This window comes from Cricetulus griseus, chromosome 8, assembly GCF_003668045.3.
Source record: "Cricetulus griseus strain 17A/GY chromosome 8, alternate assembly CriGri-PICRH-1.0, whole genome shotgun sequence".
Lineage (NCBI taxonomy): Eukaryota > Metazoa > Chordata > Mammalia > Rodentia > Cricetidae > Cricetulus > Cricetulus griseus.
This window is the reverse complement of record NC_048601.1, coordinates 14,049,754-14,067,848: the sequence shown is the minus strand read 5'-3', so window position 1 is coordinate 14,067,848 and position 18,095 is coordinate 14,049,754. Positions and strand designations below refer to the sequence as shown.

The window sequence follows — 18,095 nt, the reverse complement described above, 5'->3', positions numbered from 1 at the left end:
ACAGCAACAGCCACCACAGGGTCTAAACACTGAAGAGCCTTGGGAGGGTGGGAGCGCCTGCCCAGACAAGACTGCAAAGCTAACTATGGCAACAAAGGCCTCGGGGGTGCACCCAGGGAACTCCTAAAGTGGAGACAGTGCTGGAGGACATCCGCCACTTGTCCAGCACAGGCCACACTAGCACACATCACCAGGAAGACACGGCTTCAAATTCACTATTGCTGCCCCTGGCTTCAGCCACCTGACAGACCCAGAAAGGAGCTCCTCCCAAACTTGCTTTCCCCTAGTGTTTCCTGTTTTCTTCTTTTTTGCTGTATGTTTCAGTGTTTTGCTTTGTCTTACTTCCTAGGGGGATCACATCCACAATGCCTGCATTCTTAACCTGCCCAGCAAGTTACACAGGTGCTAGGGAGTAATTTCAGGTCCTCTTGCTCTCGAAGTGAGCGCTTTACTTGATGAGACCCCTAAACTCCTTTACCTTCCTATTTTTACTTAAAAAAACAAAAACAAAAACATTTCTCTGTTTATCATGTATACAGTGTCCAGCCTGCATATATGTCTGCACTGCCAGACAAGGGCACCAGATCTCATTACAGATGGTTATGAGCCATCATGTGGTTGATGGGAATTGAACTCAGGACCTCTGGAAGAGCAGCCAGACAGTGCTCTTAACCTCTGAGCCAACTCTCTAGTCCTACCTTATTTTTTTTTTAAGTTTTTGTATTTTGTTTATTCAGACAAGGGTTTAAAGCCCAAGCTGGCCCCAAATTTGAGATGCAACCATGGATGGCTCTTAAACTCCTAGTCCTTCTACTTCTACCTCCCAAATCCTGATTTTGGCAAGTGTGCACCCAAGCCTGGCTTTTACAAGAAACTGTTTCTTCCTCCCACTGTGTGGGTCCCACTGACCCAGTTCTAGTTGTTAGGCCTGGCACCTTTACTGGCTGAGCCACCTCACTGGCCCTCAATGTACATTTTGAGGTATGAAGGTATGAAGAGAAACCAGGGGCTGAGCACTTGGGCTTCAGTCTGCCAGTTCTTAGGTGGGAACAACTTTATCTCCCAGAAGACATATGGCAATGTCTAGAGACATTGGGTTCAAAGGGGTGTGTTACTGGTATCTGGGAGGTAGAATCCAAGGATGTTGCTAAACATTCTACAGTGAACATCAAAGAATTATCTGCCCCCAAATGCCAAATGCAGTGAGAAAATGCTCCAGAGCTAGCCTGTCTGGGTTTCAACCCACTTACAGTTTGTGTAACCACTGACAAGCTAATTGTCTTTGTGCTTATTGTCCTCATCAATAAAATTACAATATCTACTGATTTGTTGTCAGAATAAACTATATGAGAAAGGGGTTAATGCGGGTGTGGCATTGCATGAGCTTCATTCCAACACTTGGAAGGCAAAGGCAGGAGGAGAAGCAGTTCATTTCTAGCTCCAGGGATCCAATACCCTCTTTTGGCTTCCAATGGCCCACATACAAATAAAAGTTAAAAAATAATGACAACAAAGAAAGGAGGCCAAAATATTATCTAGAACAAACCAAGAGCTCAACAAACACCTGCTTGTAATGATACAAATTTAAAAAAGACTACAGAGAAACACAGCAGGACTGAATAGATGTTCTTGCTTAGTACTCTGCATTTTCCCAATTTACTTTAAAAAAAAAAAAAGCATGGTGTTTTGCCTGCATGTATGTCTATGCATTATCTACATGCCTAGTTACCCTCAGAGTCCAGAAGAAAGCATCAGATCCTCTAAAACTGGAGTTACAGATGTTTGTGAGCCACCATATGGGTGCTGGGAATCGAACCTGAGTCCGATGGAAGAGTTCCAGTGCCTAGCTGTCCAATTTTTGAGAACTATGTTTTTATTAGTCTAATTCCTAAATATATTATTTTTAAAGAACAGAAGAAAGAACAAAAGAGAACTAGTTTAATGCTGGCTACTAGTTGTTGTAGGGAGCCGTTCCTGCAGGCACCATTATTGTAATGGAGAATGCAGGAACGGCTCCCTACAAGTTGTGACTTTAGACAGGTCAGTTAATCTCTCTGAGCTATAGTTTCCTTAGAGCTAATAATGTATCTCAGAGGGTTGCTATAAAGAGTCAATATGACAGCTGACAGCTGACAGGGAGAGCCTGTCAAAAGACTCTCTGCCAAGGGCAGGTGACACCACAAACAGGAAATAGAATTGTGACAGTGACTCTTCCACTCCTAACCGAGCGCCTTAGAGAAGTCAACCCCACCTCATTCCATCTTTGCCATGGGTCGTGGAGGACACACCACCCACACTTGGTCCTTGGCGCTGTGCTCTGCGCTTTTGATACCCACACCCCACAGAGGCAGCCACAGCCTGCAGATGGGACCCGCCATTGCTCTCTCTGATTCTGCTCAGAGTTGCTGCCCACCTCCTCACGGATCTTTCACATCAACCCTCCAGTCAACCACTCTGTGAGGCAACGGTTCTCAGCTTTCTCTGTTGTGTCTTCTGTTCTGCCAGTTGGACGGGTTGCTCCTTTCAGATTTTAGGGGGTAGGTAGAAAGCCCAGCTGGGCGTCAGCTGTGCTGCCCTGTGTGTGTGCAGTTTGCAAGCGGTGCAACTGCTCCTCCAACAGGCTGCTATTCTACTGTGTAGCCAACTTAGTGGGTGATGCTGGAGGGAAGGAGCTTTCTGTCTTCAACGATTTAATTAGATAGCAAACTAATAAAGGCTGTATTATGTGTCTGAACATGAGGGTGACTAGTTTAATCATAGTTAGCTTGCACACTTGAATTCAAATCCTAAGCAAGCTTTCAAAAACACTGTGGGGGCTGGAGAGATGGCTCAGCAGTTAAGAGAACTGGCTGTTCTTCCAGAGGACCCGGGTTCAATTCCCAGTACCCACATGGCAGCTCACAACTGTCTATAACTCCAGTGCCAGGGTATCTGACACCCTCACACAGAGTATATACAAGCAAAATCCCAATGTACATTAAAAAAAAAACAAAAAACACTCTGGCAGGACTGGGACTGTAGCTTGCCAATACACACAGGCCCTGGGCTTCACCCAATGTCACAGAGGGACTATGTCTTGAGACAATATCTTTCCTGTAGTTCCTGACTGCCACATTTTGGCTCATACTTGAGCTGACACTCAGGATCTTCCTCAGGGTTCCTAGGGAAGGGTCTTTTCAGTTTTGTGATTCCTCTGGACAGTGTTCTGTGACCTGGGTACCAGACTAGATAAAAGAATGCACAGGGCAGAACCACTGGAGATGCTCACTTTCAGCCTGAGGTGAGCTGTTTAATGACAGGAAGAAGTGTTAGACAAAACATATGGGGAAAGTGTGAGACTGCTGGGGTTGTTCCCATCTAACTCCCCACAGCACACTCTGAGAATTTCACCCTAAGTACAAATGAAGTATGAGGAGGACCACTGACGGCCAGGGAAGAATTTATGGACACTACTGAGTTCTGGTTCATGATGAACCTAGCTAATATACATAAACATCAAGCATAGCTTTGGCTACTGCCAACTTCCTACTGCATGTTTACTGCCTCACTATAAACATGTGCAAATAAAATAGGCTCAGAGCTCGGCATGGTGGTACATGCCTGTAATCCCAGGATCAGTTCAAGGCCCATGCCAGCTACATGGCAAGTTTGAAGCCAACCTAGGCTACAAGCAATCCCATCTCAGAAACAAACCAAATAAATAAACAAATAAAATAGACATAAGCACCAAAATTAGTTCCATTAGAATGTTGCTAAGAGTCATGAGTCTTCCATTGTACGTTCACATGTGTACTGAGAGGTTACCACTCACTAGGCCACTTTTTAGGTTACCTGTCCCAGAAGAACGTCTATGTCACCGAGGAAACAACTACTCTTCAAAGTGCTTTGCAATGAATTAGAGGGAAACACAATGTTTTGAAAAGAAGTTTGCAAATCTGAGCTTGCTGCTATCTTCCTAATTTCTTTCCAACACCTCTTTCAGTTTTCCGCAGCATGGAGGAATAAGACCAGGCATCTTCTACTATCAAAGGTCAGAAGGAAAACCACAAGACCAAATCTTTCACTTTTTATGTTTGTTTTTGTAAGACAGAGGTCCACTCTGTAGCCCAGGCTACCCTGAACTCTTGGTGGTCCTCTTACTTAACATCTCACTCCTTACCTGAGACTGCAGGCACTGTCCACCACTCACAGTGAGAAAATTGTGTGTGTGTGTGTGTGTGTGTGTGTGTGTGTGTGTGTGTGTGTACATGTCCATGTGAGCCAGAGGTCAGAGGTCAAGGTTGACAAGCCCAAGAGGCCCTTCTGTTTCTGCTTCCCAGTGCTGAAATCACAGGTCCACATAGCCATATTCAACTTTTTTTTTTCTAACTATAGTGCTGAATATCTGAAATCAGATCCTCACACCTGCCAACCACTTTATACACTGAGCCATCTCCCCAGCCCCAGAAATTCCTAACTTATAAAAAAAAAAAAGTACTAGCAAATTTCTTTTGCCCTCAAAAACCTTAAATAATTTGCAAAGAGAGATCGCCTTGTTCTAAAAGCATATTATCTTTAAAAAAAAAAGTCAGGCATCATAGTTAATATGCATAATTTCTTTAAGGTTTTCTTCTTTTTTTGAGACAGAGTTTGACTCTGCAACCTAGGCAGGCTTCAGATTTGTGGCACTCTTCCTTCCCCAGTACTAGGGTTACAGGCACGAGCCATCATTTGTCTTGATATATTCATTTTCTTTTGAATCTGATGAAGGCAATATGCTTAGGCTAGGCTTGCTACTAGGTTCTGATTTAAAAAGTCAACCATAACATAATTCCAGACTTATCTTTTTTCCTTTAGACATCAGTGATCACCATAGTAACACCATGTTTTACTACTAGGTATCCATGCAGCACAGAGGCAGAGAACAGACAATTACTTACTGGGTTATTTGGGGGTACAGAACATGACTATTGGGATAATTCAAAATTAAATATAGATTTCACTGGAGATCTGCTTTAGCCAGGCAAGCTGACTCAATCTTCTAGTAGCGTCAGCTGAACAAAATTTGTAGCCCAATAGACTGTTGACATCATTGAGATAACACAAGAAGGCAAGCAGCATAGCTCAGTGGTTAAGAATGAGGACTTCAAGATCAAAAGACTTAAGATTCAGTTCTTGTTCTATTTATGATGTGCAATCTACATGATCCTAGATTAGCTCCTGAACTAACTCCTCTATGCCTGGGTTTCTTTATCTCTAAACTGTATTCTGTAAAGATTAATGATTACTTATGCTTGGAATCATGGCTTGCACAGAGTAAGAACTTCTTCAAGTTATCTGTTAAACGAAATTAAATGTGAATTTTCTAGCTCTTCCCTTTGTGCTGGATAGAAATATTGAAAGAAACCAACATGAGTGCATGGCTGATTGTAGCCTTTAAATTTGGCAGATTCCTGTAAGAGCTTCCCCGGGGCTTTCCATAAGATGTGGAATTTTGTGGCGGTCCAGTGTCTTAACGCAGAGCTTGGGGAAAATCATTGGTGCTCCTGGTGTCAGGGACATCTGGAGGATGAGCTAACAGCACAAAGGAATAGCAGGACTGCCCACCCAGGCTCCCTAAGCTACTGCCAGTAGCTCGGGCACAGAACAGCAGCTCAGAAGGATGAGATAGGATTTTCTAACAGTGACAATGAAACCTAGCTCTTCTGAGTGATGATTCCCCCACCCATTCCAGGATTAAGCAGGAAGAAATCCTTTCATCAATGAGTTTATGGTTTTATTGTCAATTACTACATACAATTTCCAACCAAATTTTTTTCCTCAATAGGAGCTTACTCTGGAGAAGTATTTATTTTACAGAACTACCTAGGCATCTTTTCTGGACCTGTAACAAATCTAATGTCCCTAATGAGCGTTCAAACCCATACAAAATCTCCAAGCTGCCTGGAAATAAGAGAAAGAGAAGGTATTGTGTCCTCTGAGCCAAATTTCAGCAGTGATAGAGTGATCTCGAACACATACCTTCATCAGGACTTGATCTCAGAGACAGTCTCTGTAGGTCTTCTTGGTCAGGAGCAGCTCTCAGACAGGACTTTGGAGGATGCCATAAACCACCAGGAAACCTTCGGAACACGTTCATATCTGTCCTCTGCCTTCCCTCAGCTCACAGCCTGCTTCCTGGTAGGAGACGAGATGACGCTGTGCTGGGTTGACTGTTAAACCATCTTCCCACCCCCAGCCCCACTCTCGGGGAGGGGGGGGCCTCTTCTCCTTTCCAAGGCTCTGGAATTTGTCACATGGGCAATGGATCATGTGGCTTGGGGGGAGATGTGGCCATCGTCTCTCTCCCTTCCCCCGCTTCTCTTTTCAGGAGCAAAGCAGCAGAAATCTCTGAGCTGATTGGCTCTGATCAGAAAATCTCCATATGAAAAGGGCAAGATCAGCGCAGACCTCCAGCTTCCCTTCCTGGCTTCCCTTCCGCCTTCAGGTAATCTCGCCCCCAGCTTTCGCAGAGGAAGAAAAGGGGGCTTTCTCTGCAGTTCCTCACCCTCCTCTCATCGGCATGCGGGTGTGGCTCAGTGTCCCTCAATCTATCTGGGGGCACCTAAAAGCCATCAGGGCAATGGAGTGTTCAGCACCACGGACAGCATTGCCCTCCCTTCCGCACTCCCTAACGCCATTGGCCTACTTCAGGTAAATAAGAATATTTTTCAAGCTTCTCCCCAAAGTCTTATATTTCAATATAAATTACACCATGTATTTGGGGCTCAGACTTCCTCGACTGTCAACTTACTTTCTTAGGAGAACAAGTGATTTATTCCATTAAATCTACATCTGCTTGCTAGCCTCTATTCTGCAACTCATCCTGCCTCTTACCCTTTCACTCTAGTCTTTCGGTTTTTTGTTTTGTTTTGTTGGGGGGGGGGGCTCAAGATATAGTTTACTATATCATGTTCGTACAACTCTACTTATGGGAAAATCCACATCAACACACAGAACGGTGGGGTGTACAGGCCTTTAGCTCCATCAATGGGCCCCAGGCAGAGTTGAACTGGAAAGGCAGGATAGAAGCCTGGTTGCAGCTATTTTGTGTGGGTCTACCCTGCTTTGCTGACGTCCTGGTTGCCATGGTGCTGGGTGACTGCTGAAGGGGGCTATTGCTTTCAAAATCGGTCACCATGTGACCCTGCTGACTAAAGAAAGGGGGAAAAGGACTGAATTGTTGAAGAGAGCTTTCAGTGAGCACTTGCAGAACCAAATCTAGCTTGTAGACTTCTTCCTGACTGGATTGCTGTGGGCCTACATACTGCCAGAATTCTAAGAACCCATATTTACACTAAACAGTGAGTCCTCCCATCCTCCCTTGCTTCCTTAAAAATCTATTTGGACTGAACTGAAGATGCCAGCTCTGTAGAGTATCTGAGGGCTGTTTCCACAGAGCGGTGGGAAGAACACACACAAAGGCATTTCTCTTTGGAAGGCACTCACGTAATTCCTAATAGCCTATTGCAGTTATATAAGACACACAAATGCACGTTGACCATGAGAGCCAGCTTGCAAATGCTTTGCCATTTTACAGGGAAAATAAAAATACAATTTGACTACAGACTGCTAAATTAATTTTTAAACATAAATTCAGGTAATAATTGGAGGGCATTTGGATTACCCCAAATCAGGAGTTTAAAGCAGTTATACCTTGGCTGCCAATATAGCTCAGGGTGTAAAGGCCCTTCCTGATAACTCAAGTTCATTTCCAGGATCAACATGCAGAGTCAATGCCAGATAGTTGTCCTCTGACCTCCACACATGCCATCATGTCTCTCTGTCTCTGTCTCTCTCAAAATAAATAGCTGGAGACATGGCCTGATGCTTTTCCAGAGGACTTAGGTTCAGTTCCTAGTACATACAAGATGGCTCACAAAGACCTGTAGCTCCAATTCCAGTGGATCTGACAGCCTCTTCTGGCCTCAACAGGCACCAGACACAGACATGGTACACACACATACATTCCGCCAGTTGTACACAGAAAATTTAAAAGTCTCTTTTTAAAAGTAATAAGTTAATGTAAATGTGTAGCTATATTGTTTCATAGGCCGACATATAATTTATTATTTCTCACCAAGAATACAAACCAAGGCACTCCAAATGTTGTTTTGGAAAAGAAATGCTGATTTGCAAGATGTGAAAATATAACTTAAAGCAGAGAGACAGCAGGGCAGTGGTGATGCACGCCTTAATCCCAGCACTCAGGAGTCAAAGGCAAGTGGATCTCTGCAAGTTCAAGGCCAGCCTGGTCAACGGAGTGGTCCAGGACAAACAGAGCTACACAGAGAAACCCTGTCTTGAAAAACAAAACAGAGAGAGGTATCAGCCCCTTCCTGGCTCAATATCCACAACTAAAGATGTATTTCTTTCTCTCTCTCTCTCTCTCTCTTTCTCTCTCTCTCTCTCTGTGTGTGTGTGTGTGTGTGTGTGTGTGTGTGTGTGTGTGTGTAAGCACTTGTGCACTTATATACATCTGTGTGGGAACCATCCTCATTATTTTCTGAGACAGTGTCTCTTTCTCACCAAACCCAGAACTCACCGATTTGGCTAGGCTCACCAGTCAACCAGCTCCAGCTTTTGACGTGGGTGCCTGAGATCCAAACCCAGGTCCTCAAGCATTCTACTGACCAAGTCATCTCCCTAGCTCTGTGTTTTCTACTTTTATTTTATCAAAAAGGCCACGCCAATCCCTTTTTATATAAGATTCAGAATACGCTTGCTATTTAGCTCAAGCTAACCTCCAACGAACTCATGGTTCTTCTGCCCTTGTCTCCCAGTGCTGGATTTATTGGTGAATACCCCTGTCCTCAGAAATTCAGCTCTTAATTTTAACATTTGCCACATTTAAATTGCCTAAACAAGCTAGATACGTGTTATCGATTTGTTTAGTTTTGTTTGGGTTAGGTTGTCCTCAAACTCCTCATCTTTCTAAATTGCTGCCATTACAATCATGTGCTGCCGAGCTAGGCTCTAGATGTGTCTGGCCAGTCAGCAAGCAGGCTAGTCAGCACTTACAACAGCACCAAGAGCAACTAAACTGGATATGGAGGTAACAACCTATACCAGAATTTGGAGAGCAAGAAGATAACAAGTCCAAGGCCAGCCGGGTGTTGGTAGCCCACGCCTTTAGTCCCCAGCACTAGGGAGGCAGAGGCAGGTGGATCTCTGTGAGTTCGAGGCCAGCATGGTCAACAGAGCGAGTTCCAGGACAACCTCCAAAGCAATTAAGAGAAACCCTGTCTCGAAAAACCAGGAAAAATATAAAAACAAAAACAAAACAAACAAAAAACAAGTCCAAGGCCAGCCTGGGTTACATAACAAAACTCTATCTCAAAACAAACGAACAAAATCTACCATCAGTGGTGACGTAGATCCATTATCTCAGCACTTGGGAAGCAGAAAGATCTTATGTTCAAGGCCAGCCTGGGCTACATACTAAGGCTTCATCATTAAAAACAAAACACTATATTCACCCACTGTTACCTCAAAACCTCCAAGGGTTATATTCTTTGAACTTATAAACCTCCTGAGAACCAAACATGGTAAGTGAATGGCTCATATAACTGGGTAACTAACCTTTTGAAGAGAAAGGATCAGAATGGCTTGTAAAGGTGCTGGCTACCAAGCCTGACTGCCTGAGTTCGAGCCCCAGGACCCATGTGGTAGGAGAGAAATGACTTCCATAAATTGTCCTCTGACCTCCATACACACACACACACACTGGTGTCTGTGTGCATTCACAGACACACACAGATACAGTAAATGCAATCAATTTTAAAATACAACAGATCTTCCAGATTGCTTCAAACATGAACTGAAAGAAAACCACTATCCAATTGTCCCTTAGAAACTCATTAAAATGTTTTTCTTTTTTAAGTTCTCTCTTATGCCTCTGTGGTTTAGGCTTGACAGTTTCTGTCTTATCCACTCCAAAAACAGATTAGTCTCTCAAACTATGATTTTGGGGGTTTATTTTGTTTTGAATTCTTCTCTCATATAACACATCCCGACCAACCACAGCTTCTATTCATCCCATTCCCTGAGCCCTGCTTTAGTTGATTGTGTGGGCCATGCTCTTCTGATGTCCTCGAACCCTCTGGCTTCTATAATCCTTCCTCCCCGTCTTCTGCAGGGTTCCCTGAGCTCTGCCTAATATTTGAGTATGGGTCTCTGCATCAGCTCCTATCAGCTGCAGGAGGGAGCCTCTCTGCTGACAACTGGACTAGGCACTCATCTATGAGTACAGCAGAATATCATTAGAGATCATTTACTTTTTTCCCCAGGCAGTATCAGGCATGGGCTGGCTCCCTCTCATAGCTTGGACCTCAAGTTAGACCAGTCATTGGTTGGCCATTCTCACTAGCTCCAAGCCATTATTGTCCCAGAACATCTTGCAGGCAGGACAGGTGTGAGTTGAAGGTTTTGTGGCTGGGTTGGTGTCCCAATCCCACTACTGGGAACCTTGCCAAGTTGCCAAAGAAAATTTGGTATTCCAAAGAAAATCAGGGACTGGGGAGATAGCTCAATGGGTAAAGTAGCAGTCCTACAACATGAGGGCCAGAGTTCAGATCCCCAGCACGCATGTAAAAACTGCTAATCTGTAATCTGTACTCTGTAATCCCAGTGCTGGAGAGGCAGGATCCCCTGATCTCACTGGCCAGCCAGCCCCGATAAACTGGTGGGCTCAAAGTTCAGTGAGAGACTATCTCAAATAAAACATCCACTATGGGTATAAAACACACACGCACGCACGCACGCGCGCACGCACACACACAAACACTAGTGAGGCACACCTTTTGAGTTTATCTGTGCAGGTGCTCCTGGTGGTTTAACTGAGGAGGGAAGACCTACCCTGAATTCGGTCCACATCAGCCCATGGCTGGGGTCCTGAACTGAATACAGAGAGAAAAGGAGAGAGCTGAGCACCAGTCTTCATCTCCCTGCTTCTTGGATGTAGATGCCATGCCAGTGTTCAAGCTCACATTGAATGCCTTCCTCTCTATGCTAAACCACATCCCCTCAAACTTTGAGCCAAGGCCAACCCTTCCTGTCTTTAAGTGTTTGTCAGGTGTTTTCTCACGGTGATAGACAGCAACTCAGACAGTACCCTCCAAATCAAGTTACTCATGTCTTTCTTCTTTTATCTTTGGTGCTGCGCACTAAACCAGGGCCAGGGCCCAAGTAAGCATTCATTTTATAGCATGCTACACCCCAGACATCTCTTTCTTTTTACCATATACTACTTAAATCTTCACACATATTACTTCTATTGATGAATCTATTGCATTTCCATTTTTTGGCTATAAAGGTTGTTTCGGTTATTTTTGAGACAGGATCTCATAAGGCCCAGCCTGGCTTGGAGGGAGCCTATGTCACTTAGCTGACCTTGAGCTGCTAATCCTCCCCTCTACCTCCCAAACGATAGAATGTTTGTGGAGACATTTCATCCTGTTCAAAGACGTTTTAAGGGAGGATCCTAGTCCAATCAACTTTACAGCTTCAAGATTAAAAAGAAAATTAAAATTTTCTTAAAATTTGTTTTATTTTATGGGTATTCTGTTTGCATGTGTGTCTGTTCACCATAGGCACACCTAGTACGAAAGGAGGCCGGAAGGTGTCAGATCCTCTGAAACTTGCGTCACAGGCAGTTGTGAACCACTGTGTGGGTGCTGGGAATCCAACCCAGGGCTGTTAACTGCTGAGTCATTTCTCCAGTGCCCACAAAATTAAAAAATTCTAAAAAGCCAGCTACACGCTCACTAACTTTATGTGCTGGCATATTAGATAAATATGAATTTGGTTATTACCCTAAAGCAAATTAATTTTTATTTTTCACTGTTACTTTAAAAGCATTTTGTACATGTTGATCCTCTTATCCCTGAATTAAAACTTGGGTAGTCTCATTATTTTTCCAGGATATTTTTATTCAAAAGATACTACTAATTAAAATATTCTGTCTTTGTTTTTTGAGACAGGGTCACATGTAGCCCAGGCTGGCCTTGAGGGCTCACTGTGCATCCTTGAATGACAGTATGCATCACCAATTATGGGGCCTAAACCTATAGCTTAAAACATGCTAGTCATCCACTCTACCAACTGAGCTATATTATCCCAGCCCATTGAGGTTTATGTAACTTTTTTTTTTGGTAGTGACTTATTTATGTATACAGTATTCTGTCTGCATGTATACTACAGGGCAGAAGGAGGAACCAGATTTCATTACAGAAGGTTGTGAGCCACCATGTGGTTGCTGGGAATTGAACTCAGGTCCTATGGAAGAACAGCCGGTGCTCTTAACCGCTGAGCCATCTCTCCAGGCCCAGTATGTGTATGGGTAGATTTTTTGTTTTGGTTTGTGTTTTGTTTGTTTGGGTTTTGTTTTTGTTTTTAAATTTATGTCGTTTTTCAAGACAGGGTTTCTCTGTCAAGTTTTGGAGCCTGTCCCGGAACTGGCTTCCAATTCACAGAGATCCACTTCCCTCTGCCTCTGGAGTGCTGTGACTAAAGGTGTGAGCCACCAATGCCTGGTCGCTTGTGTAACTTTTGATCTGCTTCTCTCTTCATCCCTTCTCCTGTCTTTCTATCTCATTCCACAACTCACTTTCCGCAGAATCTGTTCTTCAGCCTCTTCATCGGCCTAGTGACTGTGCCTCTGCAGTCTCTGGACCGTTGGCCTCCTAACCCCAACACGACTTAGCCATTTACTAATGTTCTCGCTACAGTGGGACACACTAAAGCTTTTGTCTTTTCTTAATACCACTTTAGCAACCTCCCTCTGAAACCTTTCCCTTCTGTTCTTAGTCTCCTGAGTGTTCGGAGTTCCTGGTGCTATGCTTATTAGATTACCACAGACTAAAGTGCTCTAATCTCAGCTGGGCCAGCTGTGCTTTGAGCAAGCTGCCACACTTCCAGATGACACTTCATTTGGTACAGGAAGCTGCAACTTCAATAATGGCAGATACGACACAGCCTCCATCTTCATAGCACCAACCCCCAAATATTTTCTGTAGAGAAAAAATAATTCATTATAAAGAAAAGTCGATTGTACCCAATTCTAATCTACTCTCATTAGGATTCTATTTCCAGCATCCCCTAAAGAAGCAGAAAGATGGACTGGATACCCGTTTGTGAAGGACCAGAGTCTCATATTGGTATAGTATGAAACTTTGAACAAGGTCCAATAGACATTTTGTTTTCTATCTTCAAAGCAGAAAGCACAGAATTACCGGTCTTGATAATTGGGAGGCAGGGGTGGATGGCGTTTTGAGCTGATCATCTAATTCAGGGCTCCGTGAATAGAATAGTAAGCATGTGCTCTACCCCTAGGCTATAAATCCAAACTTCATAACTTTTTTTTTTCCCCCCAGTTGGGCCTATCTTTTCCTTGTTTTGCCCCCTATGCAAAAGCACTGATCTCCAGCAGATGAAAAAAATCAGTCATGAACCTCAAGCATTATCTGTCTTTGGCTCACTCAGACTCACAAGAGTCATCTGAGAGTGATGAGACAGCTCACGAGGTAAAGTGCCATAGAAGCCTGAGAGCCTGAGTTTTTGGTCTCTGGAACCTACGTAAAGGTGAGAGAGAAAACTGTCTCCAGAAAGCTGTCCCAAGACCCCACAACACACTCACACATACCAATAATAAATTAATTCAAATTTAAAACAGAACTACCTGAGCCAGACACCAATATCTCCTGAACGCCTGTGTGTTGCACAAGGACTCCCTTTCACTTGTTTGCCTGATTCCATAAAAAATGGGGGTCCGAGGCTTTGGAGATCACTCAGGGGTTAAGAAAACACACACACACACACACACACACACACATACACACACACACACACACACACAGGAAATTCTTTCCCAGACATTCCCCTTCCCCAAGTGACTTGTATTCACTGAGAAATGTCTGTGTAACGATAGGCTTAAACCTTACTTTTCTCATCTGTCAGTAACAACAAAGCCACTGGTGTGGTCAGATCATCCTCATCTCTCTGATAGGCTTATGGAAAGGCTTCATTATCGATGCCTACTAAAAAGGCATTCCCACCTGCCCTCCCGGGCGAGAAGACCACCCGGGCGAAAACACTTTAATCATGCCTTCCCCAATCAATGGAGCAGAACAGCTCCAGGTGGCAAAGAAACCTGTGCTAGATCAAAGGGCCAGCTTGGGAGCTTCAAAGTATGCTAGTATGTTCCTGGCATCCACAGTAATCACAGCACTAGCGGCTCCCAAGTTAGGGTACTTATTTCAATGCCTTTCCCCCACAATCTGCCTCACTGTGCCCAACTCATGTGCACATCTCAAGCTCTTGCCTTTATTCCTCCAGAAAATCTCCAAGTGTGTAACTATGCAGAGCAGGAGGTCTTAAGCCACGGATCTTAATTTCTTCTTGTTTTCTAGAGGGAACTCTTTAAGTAGTGGTTCTCAACCTTACTTAAAAAAACAAAACCAAACAAAACAAACCCAGAACTTTAAAAAAAGAAATATATTAATGGAGGCTGGGCATGGTAGGGTACACACACACCTTTAATCCAGCGCTTGACAAGAGAATCTGGGAATCAGAGAATCTGGTCTCAAAAAATAAATAAAATACTGATGGGCCAAAGAGGTAAAGGCTCCTGCTGCCCTGAAAACCAAGCCTGACAGGCTGAATTCCATTCCTGAACCCACAGAATGAAGGAGAACAGACTCCACGGTTGCCCTCTCACCTACACATGCACACTGTGACAAAAGCAAAGGCATCTACATCACAAACACTTACACAGTAATTATAAAGATAAACTAAAAGGTACTGATGCTGAGCCACTCAAATGGCTCAGCTGGTAAAAGTTTGCGGTCAAACCTGATGACTTGAGTTTGGAACCTGTGACCGATAATAATGTTGGGAAAGAGCTAACTCCTGCAAGTTCTCTGATCTCTACACACGAAATGTGGCATGCACATACTCTCTCACTCACATGTGCACGCACACGTGAACAGACACTAAATAAATCTAAAAATCTTAAAGAAAAAAAAAATACTGATGTCTGGGAGCACACCACTCCCAGACATTCTGATTTAACTGATGTCGGGTAAAGCCAGGCATTAAAATCTTTCAAAGCTCCCCAGGTAATTCTAATGTGCAAACAAGATAAAGGACCTTAAGGCTTTCTGATACAGACAGACTTACGCTCCTTGCAGCACCCACAAGTGGGTAGATGGCTAGCACAAATGCTGCTCAAGAAAGAAACTCTCCCTTACTGATCACATAGGGTATAATTCTGTGCTGTTAAGTCACAGTCTTTCCAATAGTAGCTCATTTTGTTATCACACTAATTCTTTTAAGTTTGGAGAGATGGAGAATGTAGTAGTTAAGAGTGCTGGCTGCTCTTCCAAATGACTCAGTTTCAATTCCCAGCTCACAGCCATCTGTGACTCCAATCTCAAGGGACCAGATGTCCTCTTCTGGCCTGAGGGCATGAGGAACAAGTGGTACGGGGAAAACACTCACACAACTAAAATAATTTTTAAGAAAAGATACTCCTAGCCAGGCAGTGGTGGCGCACGCCTTTAGTCCCAGCACTCGGGAGGCAGAGGCAGGAGGATCTCTGTGAGTTTGAGACCAGCCTGGTCTACAAGAGCTAGTTCCAGGACAGCCTCCAAAGCCACAGAGAAACCCTGTCTCGAAAAACCAAAAAAGAAAAACAAACAAACAAAAAAGACACTCTTGGCCTTCTGTTACTTTAATCTTTACTTTATAAATTGGGAAAGTGAGCCTCTGAGGCGTCATGTGTCCTGACTGGGGGATCCAAGAGACCAGACTCAGGTTTTGGGTCCTTGACTCTAAACAGTTTCTATATTACACTTAGATGGTGGATGATTCCAAACCAAATATCTAGGCTTCAACCCAGAAATCCTATTCTATTGTATCCATAAGTTTCTCCTGCATTTTTCTGTGAATTCAGCACATACAGCCTACAGGGCAGAATACAGAATACAGGAGAACTTCCTGTTAGGGTCTACCTGGCTGGTCCTTTCTTCCTTCCTTCCTTCTTCCTCTCTCCATCCACCTCCCAGGCTCTTCTCCAACTAGGTTCAAGCAGTCCCCCTGCCTCAGCCTCCTTGGATAGCTGGACTGTAGATTGTAGATGTATGACTCCATACCTCTTTTCCAAGCACTTTCCTCTGTACTAGATCTTTCTCCGTCACTGCCAGCTTTAATCCTAAGGCATTCCATTTTTGCTTTCTTACAGACGAAGGAAGCTTTATTGCTCACTTGCCACTACTATTTTGTCGGGCCCCATCGGTCTTCCTATGTTGACTCTATAGAGCACACAAAGGATTAAAATATATTCAGCACATGCCGGCAGTGTCAGTTATGGAGGAAGCTGAGGCAAAAGGACTACCCGAGACTAGATTTTTGAGTCCATTTAGGCCAGTCTTGATCCATACAGGGAGATAACTGTTTCACACAGAGAGGGAGAAAGGCAGCGCCTCCCGCATCCGTGGGTTTCACATCCTCAGATTCAGCCAAAAGCAGACAAAAAATATTGAGAAGAAAAATTTGCATCTGTACTGAATGCTTTTCTTGCCGTTATTCCCTACACAGTATAGTAAGGAGCTATTTACTTAGTATTTACATGGATTTACATATCACACATAATCTATAGTTTACAAGATGTACACAGGTTACACGCAAATAGTTCATCTTATTACATGGGAGACTTGAGCATCATAGATTTCAGTATCTGTGCATGGTCCTAGGAACAATCAGTGGGGGACAGTAAGAAATGACTGAATACTGACTGTATTACATAGCACTGCTCCCAATAGAAAGGTGGATCCCAAGATCTACAGAATTGAGAGGCTGTAGACTTGTAACATGTAGTCTTATAATGAGCCAGAGACACCTCTGAATAAGTTGTAGGCTAAATTTCATTCTGGCCAAAGGGTGAGGCTGGTGGGAGGTGCCCGGGGATTCTATTGGAAAGAGGTCACTTCAGGTGTTGTTGGATGGTACCTTTGAGATGTTGCAGGACAAAAATCCAGTGTTTGTGCAGGTGTTCCATGTGCCCTGGGAGAGAAAAGAGGCCAGATCAGTGACACCCCTCCAGATTATTACCTGTTTTACCCCCGCCCTAACCTCAGCTCTTGCTCATAACCCTTTTTAGAAATGTCTCTGAGACAGACACTCCCAATCCACACTTTGCCGTCATAGACCAAATGGCATCTTTCTGCTTTCTGGTTCACGAATGCGCATAGATTATCTTAGGCTAAGCTTCCTCTCCTACCTACAGCTCCTTCTGGGCTCATCTCTCAAGCATGGGGTACTGTCTCCGTTGACCTCTTCCATTTCTAATACTTCCCATCTTCAGCCCAGTTTACCTCGGTCCACATTCACAGCCTCTCAAGGTCTTCAAGAAAAAAAAAAGAAAAATACTCCTTTCGTCCCTCAGAAGATCTATCCTTCTACGCTGCTCGCAGAGTTAACCATTCTACACAGCCAAAACCCAAGACGTTTTGTTTTAAAACCGTGCTGGGCTCGCCCACTCCCACTCCGGCTATCTGACTCCAGACCCCCAACGACTAACAGAAAAGAGGGGACGAGTTACATTCGCGTGGGATTTCGAACGAAAACCTCCCTAAGGGCGTGAGTGCGCGCTGGGATGCTGACAGAGACCTTCCTCGGGGGCCGAGTCTGGCCACCTGTGACCGACCAGGCAGGAAGTTTTGAAACCCGTTTGCGCGCCAAAAAAAAAAAAAAAAAAAAAAAAAAAAGCCACAGGCATGCGCACTGGACCTCAGGGGGAGGGGGCGGGGCGGGGTGTGTGCGCAGTCACGTCCAGGCGCAGGATCTCGCGTTGTCTGAGGCAGGGCCAGCGCTGAGGAGGATTTTATGTGGCGCTGTGGGGACCGCCCTCCCTCCCCCCCCAAAAAAAAAAAAAAAGATTTTTTTTCTAATTTGTTTGTCTCCTCTTCCTTTCAGCCTCAGGGCAGTCAGGGGCGGCTCCGGGCGGGCCGGCAGCTCTGTGGAGGATTTTGGCGCCCACGGTCGCGCAGCCCGCAGGGGTTGGCCGGGCGCCCCCGTCC

General features: G+C 44.4%; 1 protein-coding gene across 11 annotated transcripts in view; it reads right to left on the bottom strand.

Annotated features, from left to right (window-relative positions):
- Gpr19 (G protein-coupled receptor 19) overlaps positions 1–17,757 on the bottom strand; it is a 29,062-nt gene extending 11,305 nt beyond the window's left edge. The window contains exons 1-5 of one of the 11 annotated variants that reach the window (XM_027429886.2): positions 17,391–17,757; positions 17,026–17,079; positions 16,170–16,328; positions 12,626–13,028; positions 6,001–6,156 (exon numbers count right to left, since the gene is read on the bottom strand). Coding sequence is in view for 2 of the 11 variants with exons in the window: in XM_035448679.1 (XP_035304570.1) it covers positions 17,026–17,079; positions 17,297–17,358 (116 nt within the window). In the remaining 9 variants the exon portion in view is untranslated. The other 10 variants (XM_035448684.1, XM_035448682.1, XM_027429885.2 and 7 more) reach the window with 10 other exon arrangements.
- Positions 17,758–18,095: the final 338 nt, after the last annotated feature.